The sequence below is a fragment of the Zootoca vivipara genome, chromosome 2 (genome assembly GCF_965207765.1).
Source record: "Zootoca vivipara chromosome 2, rZooViv2.hap1.1, whole genome shotgun sequence".
Lineage (NCBI taxonomy): Eukaryota > Metazoa > Chordata > Lepidosauria > Squamata > Lacertidae > Zootoca > Zootoca vivipara.
Genome location: NC_142584.1, coordinates 48390363 through 48402539, shown reverse-complemented (window position 1 = coordinate 48402539; position 12177 = coordinate 48390363). Strand labels below are relative to the sequence as shown.

General features: G+C 43.6%; 1 protein-coding gene across 4 annotated transcripts in view; it reads right to left on the bottom strand.

Annotated features, from left to right (window-relative positions):
• The window catches only part of SH3PXD2B (SH3 and PX domains 2B), a 128486-nt gene that overhangs the window by 104351 nt on the left and 11958 nt on the right, over window positions 1–12177 (bottom strand). For all 4 annotated transcript variants that reach the window (XM_088661842.1, XM_088661843.1, XM_035105293.3 and 1 more), the window contains exon 2: window positions 8668–8748. In XM_088661842.1, the coding sequence (XP_088517968.1) occupies window positions 8668–8748 (81 nt within the window). The remainder of the gene's footprint in view (window positions 1–8667; window positions 8749–12177) is intronic.

Here is a 12177-nt window from a genome sequence, read left to right as displayed (position 1 = left end):
ATCTTGGTCTGAGACAGCAACTATAGAACATGAGACAGGATTTTGCTGTCATACTCCACTAGCAGTAGACTAGCTGGACTTCTTTGCTGTAGCTTTTAATTAAGTGGCTGTGGGGGTTTAGAACATTAGCTCACACTTCAAGCTTCTTCAACTTAGAACCAGGGAGGGACAATTATATTTTACTGTAGCAGTGTAGTTCAGAGAGTGAGGGAGGTGAGGAAATACTATCTCACTCTTGAAAGCCAAAAGCCTACTGTATTTTTTAAAAGTTCTCCTATCTTCAGGTTCACAGCACATGTGTTTCAAAATAAGTATTTTTTTCAGTGCACACCCACCTTAGGTGATGGTGAGCTTCCACCACATCACTCTCAGAAATGGGAAACAAACAAACAGGCAGGCAGGCAGACACCACCTCCCCTTGGATATGTTCACAAAAGACTACTTAGTCAATGAAGTCACACACATAGAGAGACATTATGGTGCATTTTCTTTTAAAGGACAATTGGAAACCAAAACTACATATTCAGAATTGTCATGAATATGAGCTTCCTGGCACTCGGAAATTGCACTTTTTGACTTCTGTCCACATAAAAATAAATAAATCTACATACAAAAACAAGGGAGGAACCTTCTAACCAAGACTTCTCCCTGACATGTTAGCATTAAAAAGATGCAGAGACTTGTTTTTGTATGGGATTGTCCAAACAGGCAGTCCACACCAGCATTTGGAAGATGCTGCTGCAGATGTTAAGGCTCTGGAGTCCTGCCCGCATGCTAAGTGTTTTGCTACTGATTATCTCCAACCAAGGCAATAAACATGTTCATTTTGAGCCTACCCCTCCAAATGGTTTGGGCTCAAGGTTTGGGAACCCCTAGGGTTCAGCTGTCTTTTGCACAAATAATACACACCCATGCCCACTGAACTGCTCTCCCTCTTTCAAATGTTTGCCCTATAAATGCTGGTGCAATTATACAACAACGTGTTCCCGTTTTCTGAACAGGAACTTACGTTATGATGAATGCAAAAAGGGTACCAGTGACTAAGACTACAGGTTGTAGACATTCAGTGGGCCTACTCTGAGTAAGACTTGGTTGGCTACAACTCTATATTCCCACCATTAGGTCCGCCACCAGTGCTTTTTTCTGAGATAATAGGTGCCAGTACGCACCATGAAATTGTTACAGAAGTGTGGCACTTACTGTAACAACAACAAAGAGGTGCCAATACTGTGTACCCTTGAGTACCCCCTGGGGGGGGGAAGCACTGCCCACCACACATTTTACACAAACACAGACAATCCATGCCCAGCAATGTGTTGAAAGCTGGATCACTGCTTCCTTTAAATCTTCAGTTTAGGTAGTAGTAAATTGTGTAGTAGTAATTGAGCTGTTATGATCTTGGATTTTAAAAGAAGTTCCCCAAAGCTATGTACTTCTGATGTGTTTCTCTTATGTGCAAATTGCTTAGTGCTGCTTTAGCAGCCTGGCAAAGTTTTCTTATGGAGGTATTTCTCAAATAATTTCCAAAAGTAAGAATCAGATGGGATACCATTCACAGCAGTATATACAAGCAGCAGATATAGTTAGTGTGTCTGTATGTTTAAGCCAATTCCAAACCTGGCTGGCCTACTTTGGCACTAGAGCATTTGGTAGAATAAGCTTTCTGCTAGCTGCCAATGCAGGAAAGCTATTAATGGATCAAGACCAAGGAGCCAGCTTTCACGTAGAGTGTAATACATCATTATTATGTATTAGGGAGAATTCAGGGGAAAGATTTTTAAGATACTGCAGCTCCAAAGTGACTGGAATAAGCATATTTATGACTATTCCCCCTGCCCCTTTAAGATTTCTTATTTAGAAGATTACCTGCTTTATACGGTAGAACTTGCATTGCTACCATACTGGGAAGTAAATTACTAATATTGGGGTTCATCTACTTCACTACTGCCTTTAAGCATCATGCATCCTCTTAAAATCTGAATAAATAAGTAACAAAACAGCATTTATAAATGAGGCACAGATACTGCTAGCAATACCACAACAAGATAATATCCCTACTGCAAATGGATTTTTTTAATGACTTCTTAAATAATTAGTATTACATACTATCAAGCATTTGAGCGACTTATCAAAATGATAACAGTAAACTCTTAGGCTAGAATAGCAAGTGTCGAGTCTACAAGAGACCCAATGTGAAAGGTTTTTTATTGTTTTGTGTGTGTGGGGGGGTGCTATATTATTTTGTTTATATGCTGAAAACAATGAGGTCACAGGGGCCTCATAGCCAAACTATGGTTACCATAAACAAGCAAGAATGCTGGTTCCCAGAAAGACATTCGTGACTATTTTACTGCTCCCCTAGTCCCGCTGCTGCTGTGTTGGGAGGTAAGCTTAGTGTTTTGACCCCCACATCTGCTCTGGAGGGTTCACCCAACTCTCAAGAGCAGGTTTTTGGTATGTGAGGGCACTGCGGGGGCAGGTGAGAGGATAAAAAGGGGACAGTGTGGGGTAAATCTGTTCCACAAGCAGGCAGACTCTGCTGGAAATCATCCCTGGCATTTATACTGAGGGGCAGTATAAACAGATGAGAAAAAGGTGAATTGTGCTCATAAACCTTCCCAATGGGTGGAGGCAAACTGAGAGCGTCTCCCAACCAGAATCAAATGGGAGTTTATACTGAGCAGTGGGAAGTTAGAGAGATAAGGAGGGGCAGAGACATCTCACTGCATCCCACCCCAGTGTCAATACTATGGTCATTGGAAGGGACGCACGCCTACAGTCAAAGAGAGAAGGATCAATTATGGGGCCTTCCTCTAGTTATTTCAGGTGGTATACCAACAGCAATGGCTGTAGTGAATATTATACAAGTAAATTTAAACTGTTAGGGCATGTCTATATAGTCTCACATGAAATAAGGCTTACTTGTCAGGATGTAACTCAAGGTGTGGACAAGGAGGTAAGAGCACGAATAATCTAGACCTACGTCCATTATGGTTTTCCTTTTCCAAAATAAAAAAATAAAAATAAAAATACCACCCACAACAAAGCAGTGAACTAATTCAACTTGTGGGTGCATGACCAAAGGAAACCTTCGGCATAATGGGAGGCAGGCAGCCTCTTCGTGCACATTACAATTTACTCTCATGCCATGTATAAAGTTTCCACCATATCTGCCAAATAGATCAGTGGCCAAAATAACTTTGGCACATTGCATGCCCAACCCCATTTTGATGGCAAAAGCACTTTGCTTCCAGGGTGGTGACACCTACATCGTATCGCCTGGCACAGCACAACATGAGCTAATAGGAAAAAGGTCTGTTCTATGAGAACCATTCCACCATCTGAAACAACCTAGGAGAGAATACCAAGTCCAGGATTTACACCATGTTGATCCAGATTTTTTCCCCTAAAACAAGAAATTATGGCTCACTAATATAAGGCAGTATGAAATTGGGGGGGGGGGGGGTGTGAAAAGAAGAAAGAGGCCAGAAACCAAAAGAGCAAATACAGAGCAAACAGGACTCAAGAAAGTACAAGTATAATAAAAATATGATTTTTATTTTCATTGGAATTAGATTACAATTCAGCAAGTTTGTTCCATTCAGGCCACTGATTACAATCTCAGCTACTTATCAAGTCTTCAGTGACCACAAGGCAGCATTCATTGTCCCACCCCATTTTATTTTAACAAGAACAAAAGTGTGAGGTAAGTTAGGCTGAGAGATAGTGACTAGATCAGGCATCCCCAAACTGCGGCCCTCCAGATGTTTTGGCCTACAACTCCCATGATCCCTAGCTAACAGGACCAGTGGTCAGGGATGATGGGAATTGTAGTCCAAAACATCTGGAGGGCCGAAGTTTGGGGGTGCCTGGACTAGATCAAAGTCACTCAGTGAGCATGATAATTGACACCAGGAATCACAAGACAGAGAAACCAGTAGGAGAACACTTCAGTCTCCCAGGAGATCATTCTATACAAGATCTCAAAGTAGCTGTCTTATTACAAAATAATTTCAGAAATAGACTGGAAAGTGAAATTGCTGAATTGCGACTTATTACCAAACTTAAAACCATGGAGAGACCTGGTCTGAATAGAGACATTGGATTCTTATCACATTATACATGATAAAGCTATTTTTAGCCACCTCACCCCTTGCTTTTTCCTGTGAGACCAATTGCAGTAGTTAACAGTCATCAACAGGTTTACCACACCTATCAGCCAATCACCCATTCCCACCACCCTTCTGAGTAATACCCCTCCACACCCTCTCACTATATATAAGCATCTGGTGACTTCTGTTTCAGTGTATCTGAAGAAGTGTGCATGCACACGAAAGCTCATACCAATAACAAACTTAGTTGGTCTCTAAGGTGCTACTGGGAGGATTTTTTTAATTTTGTTTCGACTATGGCAGACCAACATGGCTACCTACCTGCAACATGATAATTGAGGATTTGAACGTGGTCTCCTGACGCCTAGTCTAACACACTAGCCACTATACCTCTCTAATGCCTATGAGTCAAGTGCTTTGAAACTTAATTGTGTTTAAGAGATCTGAAAGTGCTCTCTGTGGTGTAATTGCTGGTGGTCTATTCATATTACTGTACATCAAACAATGAAGAAACCACAGATAACAATTGCAGCACCTATCTGTTCTATTATTATAGGTAAACAAAATTAAATGGCTGATGATGATCTCGCAAGTACACCTTCTCTCCTCCACCCAGTCCCAAAGGATCTTGAGTCATCCAATAGATTTTTAGCCTCTGAACAGTTGTATTTCATCAGTTTTTTGAACCACCTTTGCAGACTCCAGGTGAAAAAAAAAGTTGTTGCAAGGCACTCAAATCAAGAAACCAGTCCTTAGGTTTGGGACTTGCTGTAATGCCCAGATTCAGATCATGAGTGTATGGAAGCAATTGTAACAGGTGCTCACTTTCTGAATTTTCCTCTCCTCTAGGCAGCCGAGTGTGTGTTCTGGCTCATAAAGCACAGCTAGTGCCCTTGGCTCATCTCCCTTTGGAAAACACACTTTTCATCTTATGTCCAGAACTAGATAGGAATATTCTGTATGGCTTTTGCCACCAACTTTCAGATCAAATCAGACCTTCCATTAGGCCTAGGTGATATATCCATACTAGCTGTACCCGGCCACGCGTTGCTGTGGCTCAGTCTGTTAAATGGAAAAGAAAGAAAAGAGAAAGCGCACATTTCTAATATGTTTAATTTCACAAAGCTTGTGGGTATACAATATTTTTTGTTGTTCCATTGTCTGTGTAGATATAGAGAATGTCTGGTTGCCGACTCTAGAACACGCAACATATAATTGTCCATGTAAGAAGCAGTCCATGTCTAGATCTAAACCGCATAATTCTAAAGATTGGCCCTGAGCTTTGTTGATAGATAAGACACACATGCCAGGCTTCCATTGAAAGCAGAGCGCCCCCTCCCCCCCAAAAAAAGACTCTCCCACCCACGCATATTCTGGAAAATCCCCCCACCCCACCCACCCCCAAAATAAACCATGGGCAAACCCCACCCCGCCCCATTCATTCTCCACAAAGCCACACCCCTCCTCCACTCAGCTCCCCCGTTCCCCACCCCAGCCGCATGATGTCACGACACCCCTTTCTCTGGTCTCCCTGTCGTGTGATGTCATCTTCCTCCCGCCTGACACCAGCTGCCACCCCAACCCCTCTCTCTCCACCCCTTGTATAACCCATGGTCATCTTGGGGAGGGCCTGGCCGCTTCCCCTGGCAGGTCCCGGCAGACGAGGGGGCAGGTGACCCAGCTGCAGTTGTTTCTCCAAGGCGGACATGGCGAGGGCGGTGGGGAGAGGCAAGGCGGCGGTGTAGGGGCAGGATCCGGCACCCATCCTCCCAGAAGGAGCCGCCGGCCAGCCACTCCCAGCAGCCTCTGCGCGCTCGCGCTGGAAGGACACCGCCCCAAGGCGTCCTGAGAGTAAAATATTAAGTATAGCGTGTGTTGCTTTGATGTCCAACAGATGGTGGTGTTTTTCAAGAAAACATGTTTTTACCTGTCACAGGTGTGACATCTATATAATATTGGTATATAAAAACACGCTCTTATTCAAATGCAACGTCAAATCAATCAGTGAAGAACTTTCAGAGATTTAAGATTTTGAACAAACGAACATTTACATTTTTATTTATACAGAGAAGATATCGCCCAGGACCAGTATGAGGAGTAGACCGCGATGTTGGCTTCACTCAGAGGTATATTGCTGGTGAAACCGCCACAGCTCCTGAGTCCCTCTGCCAGTGACTTCCCCCAGCGAGCATTACTAGCAGAGCTACTCAGGAGCAATGGCGGTTTCACCAGCGATATATCGCTAAGTGAAGCCGCCATCCCACTCTGCCCTCATACTGCGGAGAGGGTCAAAAAATCTGCATCAGTGAGGCCCCAATACAGCTTGTTCCTTCCTCTTCATTTTTAAACTACTCGGGTGAGGAGTGTGCAGTTGCCATTCCCCTCAGCTGAGCAGTTAAAGGATCCCCCAGCCTGGCACTGGCTCCCACGCAAGCAGGGGGAGCACTGGGGATGGCTTGGCTAAGGATCAGGAGCCCTCCCATGCCCCAGCTGAGCCATACAAACAAGCTGTGTTGTCCCAGCCTGCTAGGCACTGAGGTGAAACCGCCTCAGCTCCCGCAGTGAGACCTGTGGCAATTTCACCTGGTGCCTCGCAGGCTGATGCCAATGCAGCTTGTTTTTTCAACATTGTGGTATATCGCCAGACCGCGATGTTTGGCTGGTGATATACCGCAATGCTGAAATGCTGATATCGCCCAGCCCTAACTTCCATTGTGGTTTTGTCTACCCTTAGCAGCATCCGATCCACCCTTCTCGAAAATTAACTTACTACATATGAAAATAACAAAACCACTGGGCAAAAGTATGAGAGAGAGAAAGTTATACATTAAAATTGGAACTGGGTATCACATTTGTGCTGCAGAAAAAACAAGCAAACTCTGTAATATAATGTATTCTCTTTCCAGAAACCTGCAATGCATTATGCTGCCAATAATGCTGTGCAATGAATTAATTCTCTCTCTACATTCCATGGTGTGCATTACTGGCAAAATAATTCATTAGGGTCATTGTTCACAGAGAAACTGGAGAAAGGAGCTGAATGAAGGGGCTTGTATCAAAATAGGAATCCTAACCGCTGGATACTAAACCCACCAGACTCACAAAAACTTTGTGACCACCAGATTACCAGAAACGGATTCCATTCACAATGAGGAGCTAAATGAAATGTCACTTAAAAAGATGGACCCAAACACACAGACTGCATGTTCCAAGTAACCACATCAGACTACGGGCCTGAAACATTTGGTAGCAACAAACTCCCTAATTCAGCACGTTAAGCATTTAGACACTATTAAGCTAATATCCAAACTCTGAAGCACCAGAAATAAAGCATCACCGATTCAACATGATTTTGGGAAAAATAAATTCCTCATCCTACAATCATTCAAGGCAGCAAAGCAACATCTGAAGCAGTAGTGGGTATGAAAACATGGCAAGTGGGGCAAAGTCTACTAGCCACCTTCCTTGTTTATCAAACACAGCTCCATCCCTGTCTTAACTGTTAGAGGCAAGTAACTTCACTGGACACAGAAGGCCCATGGAATGCATGAAGGAGAGACTGAGGGAATCCAGACTACATCTACCGGTAGGTTTCCTTAGGAGCAGGACAAATTGCACCAGTTGTGACCCTGCACGTGAATCTTATGCCCAACCCATGTAATTAAGCACTTGGGCTTAATTTAGGGTTTATACGAAGCTTTAGAGAAAGCAAGTTCTCCTCCGCAATGAAGCAGTTGGTGTTTTAAAGGCCACATTCACATGCTGAGCATGGAAGACCCAGAGCAACTCTGGCAAAGTTGTGAAGTAGCTTCTTTGCTGCTGCTTCTCTCATTTATTTCCTACACGTCTAATCTCCTTTTTAGACAAATTGACTTTCAAAGCAGCTGGCAACATTAAAATCAATCCATAATACCAAGTAAAATATCCAATAAAGGCAGCAGTCAAAAATAAAACTCAAACACACAAAAAGGAAACAGGAGCAATAAAACATAACCCGGTTCCAGTAAAACTTTGAAGTCAAATATCTGCAGTGAACATCAAAACATGTCCTTAAAAAGAATTTCTGAAGAGGACGATCTTAACTTTAGTTATCTGGCAGTCTCCATGCATCTAGGGAACATTCCCCCCCACCCCCAAGCTCGCCCTCTTCTGTACTCAGGAGGTGTAGACTCTCCTTTCTTGGAGGTTTTTAAGCAGAGGTTGGATAGCCATCATGGATGCTTTAACTGAGATTCCTGAGTTGCAGGGGGTTGAACAATTCTATACTACTATCCTGCTCCAGCATGTCTGGAACCAAGAGGATGGTCCTCAGAAAGAAGGAAAGGTGTTAAATGGATCATCATTAATGCTGGCACTTCCAATAAGCATGGAAAACCATAGGAGACGAACCAGCCGCAGGACTTCACAATCCATTCAGGGCAGCTGTCATGTAAAAGTATAAAACTGTCACCTGACCAAAATACTCTGTGCCATCCCAAATGTAGGTCAGATAATAGGTTATAGCCCTCCAGAACAGGAACCCCAGAATAAGGCAAAAACACAGCAGTAATCTTACCTGCAGGTCAAAGAACTTGCTGTACCGTCGATAAATTGATTCAGTGGCGCCATTGGACCAGGTGACTTTGATAATGTATACCTGTGGGGAAGAATGAAGACACTTTAGGGAACTCAGATCACATCAAAATGCTGTTTCGATGCTTCCATAGTTCATTAAAGAGATACTTTAATTAATCCTTAGAAGATTATCATTGTCTGGGCAGCTATTCAGAAAGGGCAGTAGCTGTGGGTGGTTTCTTTGTATCATTTACATGCTAACTTTTTTTGTATTGAAAGGGGCCGCTTTAATGAAAATCCTTTTTATTCACCTTTCTTGCCCTTTTTAAAGATTTATCTGTAATCCCCATAGCTGTGATTTTCAAAAGAAAATCACAAGAAGCCCAAGTGAGGTCAAAAGCATTAACTGTCATTCACACATTCCTCACATGTAGAGCTGCTGTGTTTTAACTGAGGACCAGGACCACACTTTTAACTTTGCTTCCTAAAACAACCATGCATTGTCTACAATAGTCTGTAAGTGAAAACTCAGTGCATGAGCTGCTCCATGCATGAAGCTGCTCGGCACAATCAGGCCACGCAGCTGCGCAGGTGTCCCAGCTGCAGGGAGCCCCTCTAAAAGCAAGCAGAACCTTGCAGGTTTCTTGTTTCTTTCCAGACAACTGCACACAATGCAATTTTGTTCCAGGAAAATAGATGTGCTCTCAGGGACAGGGCTAAAAGACACAGCCCCACTTTATAGTCAATGCACAATTGGCGCACAATTGTGTGAACAGGGCTTCCAGCTTGGCTGTATAATGATGCAATAGAACAAATAAGAGCCAGCTATGTGATAACATCTGTAACAGCTAGGGAAACACTTCCTGGCTTCACTGGGGACTGAGTTTTTTTTTTAAAAAAAATGTTGCTCAGCAGCAACTGCAGGGAGTACAATCATTGCTATAGGGTGGAGTGGGGCAAACGCTTCATCCACGCTCCCCTGGAACCTTCAGGGTTGTACTGCTGGGAAACATTTTGGTTTGATCTTCTGAATGGCTGCTCAAGGTAAATGAAACCCCACAATGAAGAACCCTCATGCAGGCAAAATTAATGTATCTTACGTTATTTTGTTTGTTTGCCTGTTTAACACATTTCTATACCGCTTTGGCCACCTCATGAGAAGAGAAAACTCCCTGGAAAAGACCCTGATGTTGGGAAAGATTGAGGGCACAAGGAGAAGGGGACGACAGAGGACGAGATGGTTGGACAGTGTTCTCGAAGCCACCAACGTGAGTCTGACCAAACTGCGGGAGGCAGTGCAAGAAAGGAGTGCCTGGTGTGCTCTGGTCCATGGGGTCACGAAGAGTCGGACACGACTAAACAACAACAAATACCGCTTAATCATTCCCATTTCAGAGCAGTTGCTTTCATCAATATCTATGACTAGCAGTTTGATATCCTTCATACAGATTGTCTGTAGCCACAAATTTGAGTCTTGGAAAGGGACAAGAGTGTGCCTCGCTTCATTAGCATCTAAATTTGGCTTCCAGTCCCTCAACACACTTGAGTAAATTTATCACCAACACTACAATCCCAAAGGCCTGAGTGCAATGGCGGCACAGAGCAGACATGGATTAAAAGCATCAGGAATACGCTCCCTGTGAATGTTCTTCAGAGTTAGGTAATTTCCCACCCACTTGCAGAATTTACTGCCCTGAGAAAACTGGTAAATATTTAGAGATCGCAGGCTGTTAGTCTTGGCTGTTGGCCATGCCACACAACAGCCATATCTCCTCCTGGGGTTCTGCTGCTGTCATTGCTTTCCTCTGTTTGCTCAGCTCTTGGGAAAAAGAGCATCTTGCATCCAATATTTGTTGTGTCTAAGAATCTGAAACCACTTTACCCAGCCTTGCTAGCTATTTAGGGGTGGACTGACTTGGGGCAACAAAGTTTTCCCCACAGTACAATGAATTCACATCCCTGAGAAATAAAAAGTTCCAGTGCCACAAGGCTTGGTTTCCCAGGCATGAGAGCGCCTTAAAACAAACACTATAAAAGGCACCTTATTTTATATATAGAAGCAGAATATAAGTTGAGAGTAAGCAAGGGCCTCAGCAATACAGACTCATAAGACAGTAATGGGGAGCCTCAAACCCTCCAGAATATGTTGTTGCACTACAACTCCCATAAGCCCTAATCATTGGCCATGCTGGCTGGGACTGATGGGAACTGTAGTCTAATCTTTAGGGCCACAGGTTCCCCAGCCCTGATCTGAAGAGAAACATGGACAGCCCATCCTCAAGGCTATCCCCACTTTCTGCTAGCTCCTGCCAGAAACTTTCCTTTCTCCATCTCTTCCAAACCACAAACAGCAGCTTCTCCTCCTCTCCAAACACACACACACAGCTGTCATCCACTCCCTTCAGTTAACAAGAACTCACTCTCTCCAAGCCCTGATGGGCACAGGGAAGTTCCTGATGATCAGGAAGCCATCTCCTAACTATTAGCCCCCATGGCAACAAAGAAACATCAACAGTTCATCCTGGACAGTTCATCCTGGACCAGCATTCTGACCAACAGAAGCATGTACCAATATGTTTCTCTCTGATAAAGCTTCTCTGTATATTTTGTGAAAATACATTATTAAATGTTAACTTTATTCTGTTTCAAAGCTTTCGTCACTGGTTGAGCTTACCTATGCAGGTCACTCCCACCTCAGGCAAGGTCACAAAAATGGAACCTCTACTGGGAGCCTGTGGTTTATTTCATTCTTTCCTTTTGCTCTCCTCCCCCTGAAGCTGCAATAACAATTCTGGAGTGACTCCCTTGTGCAGAAGGACCTCCATCTCCTTGGAAGTGGGACCTATAAACACTTGGTTACATACTTCTCTATGGCTGGTATTCCAGTTCAGTTATAGCTCAACCACTTTTGCTAACTTCTCCACAAATCCCTGAAACATCTCCCCCCCCCAAATGTACACACAACCTTCTGTTTCTGGAGAGCATCTATTCTATCTCCCAGGCTACCCCCATCTCCTCCACTCCTTTCTCTGTTGCACTTCCACATTTGATATTTGTCCTGTTGTAATCAAGTCCCTCTCTATAACTTTCTTCTCCTGCTCTCCATTCTTTGCCTTCAATGGCCAGAATCACATACAAAGCACCCCTTAGCAACAGGTACCAGATGCTTCATGATGTATATTGCTGAATTCCATGTCTGTGTGTACGCAACATAAAGAGACTAGGGATGCATCAATTCCCATTTGAAGGAAAAGAACACCCCTGAAGAATTGGTCCACCTTAGCCCCAGTCCTTTACAACCCTAGCAAAGATACCATTTCAAAAACCTCAAGTAGGAAGTCAAAATTATCGCTTTTGCAAGATGGATGTGGATTTCTCTCTCACACACACACTTTCCTCTCCCCCACCCCCGAGTATTGTATTGCAATCTCTTACTTTCCCAGGTTTTGCTTAACTACTCTGAGCTTTAAATAAAATCAGTCCCTTGTAAGTAGTTTCCACAAATCTGATT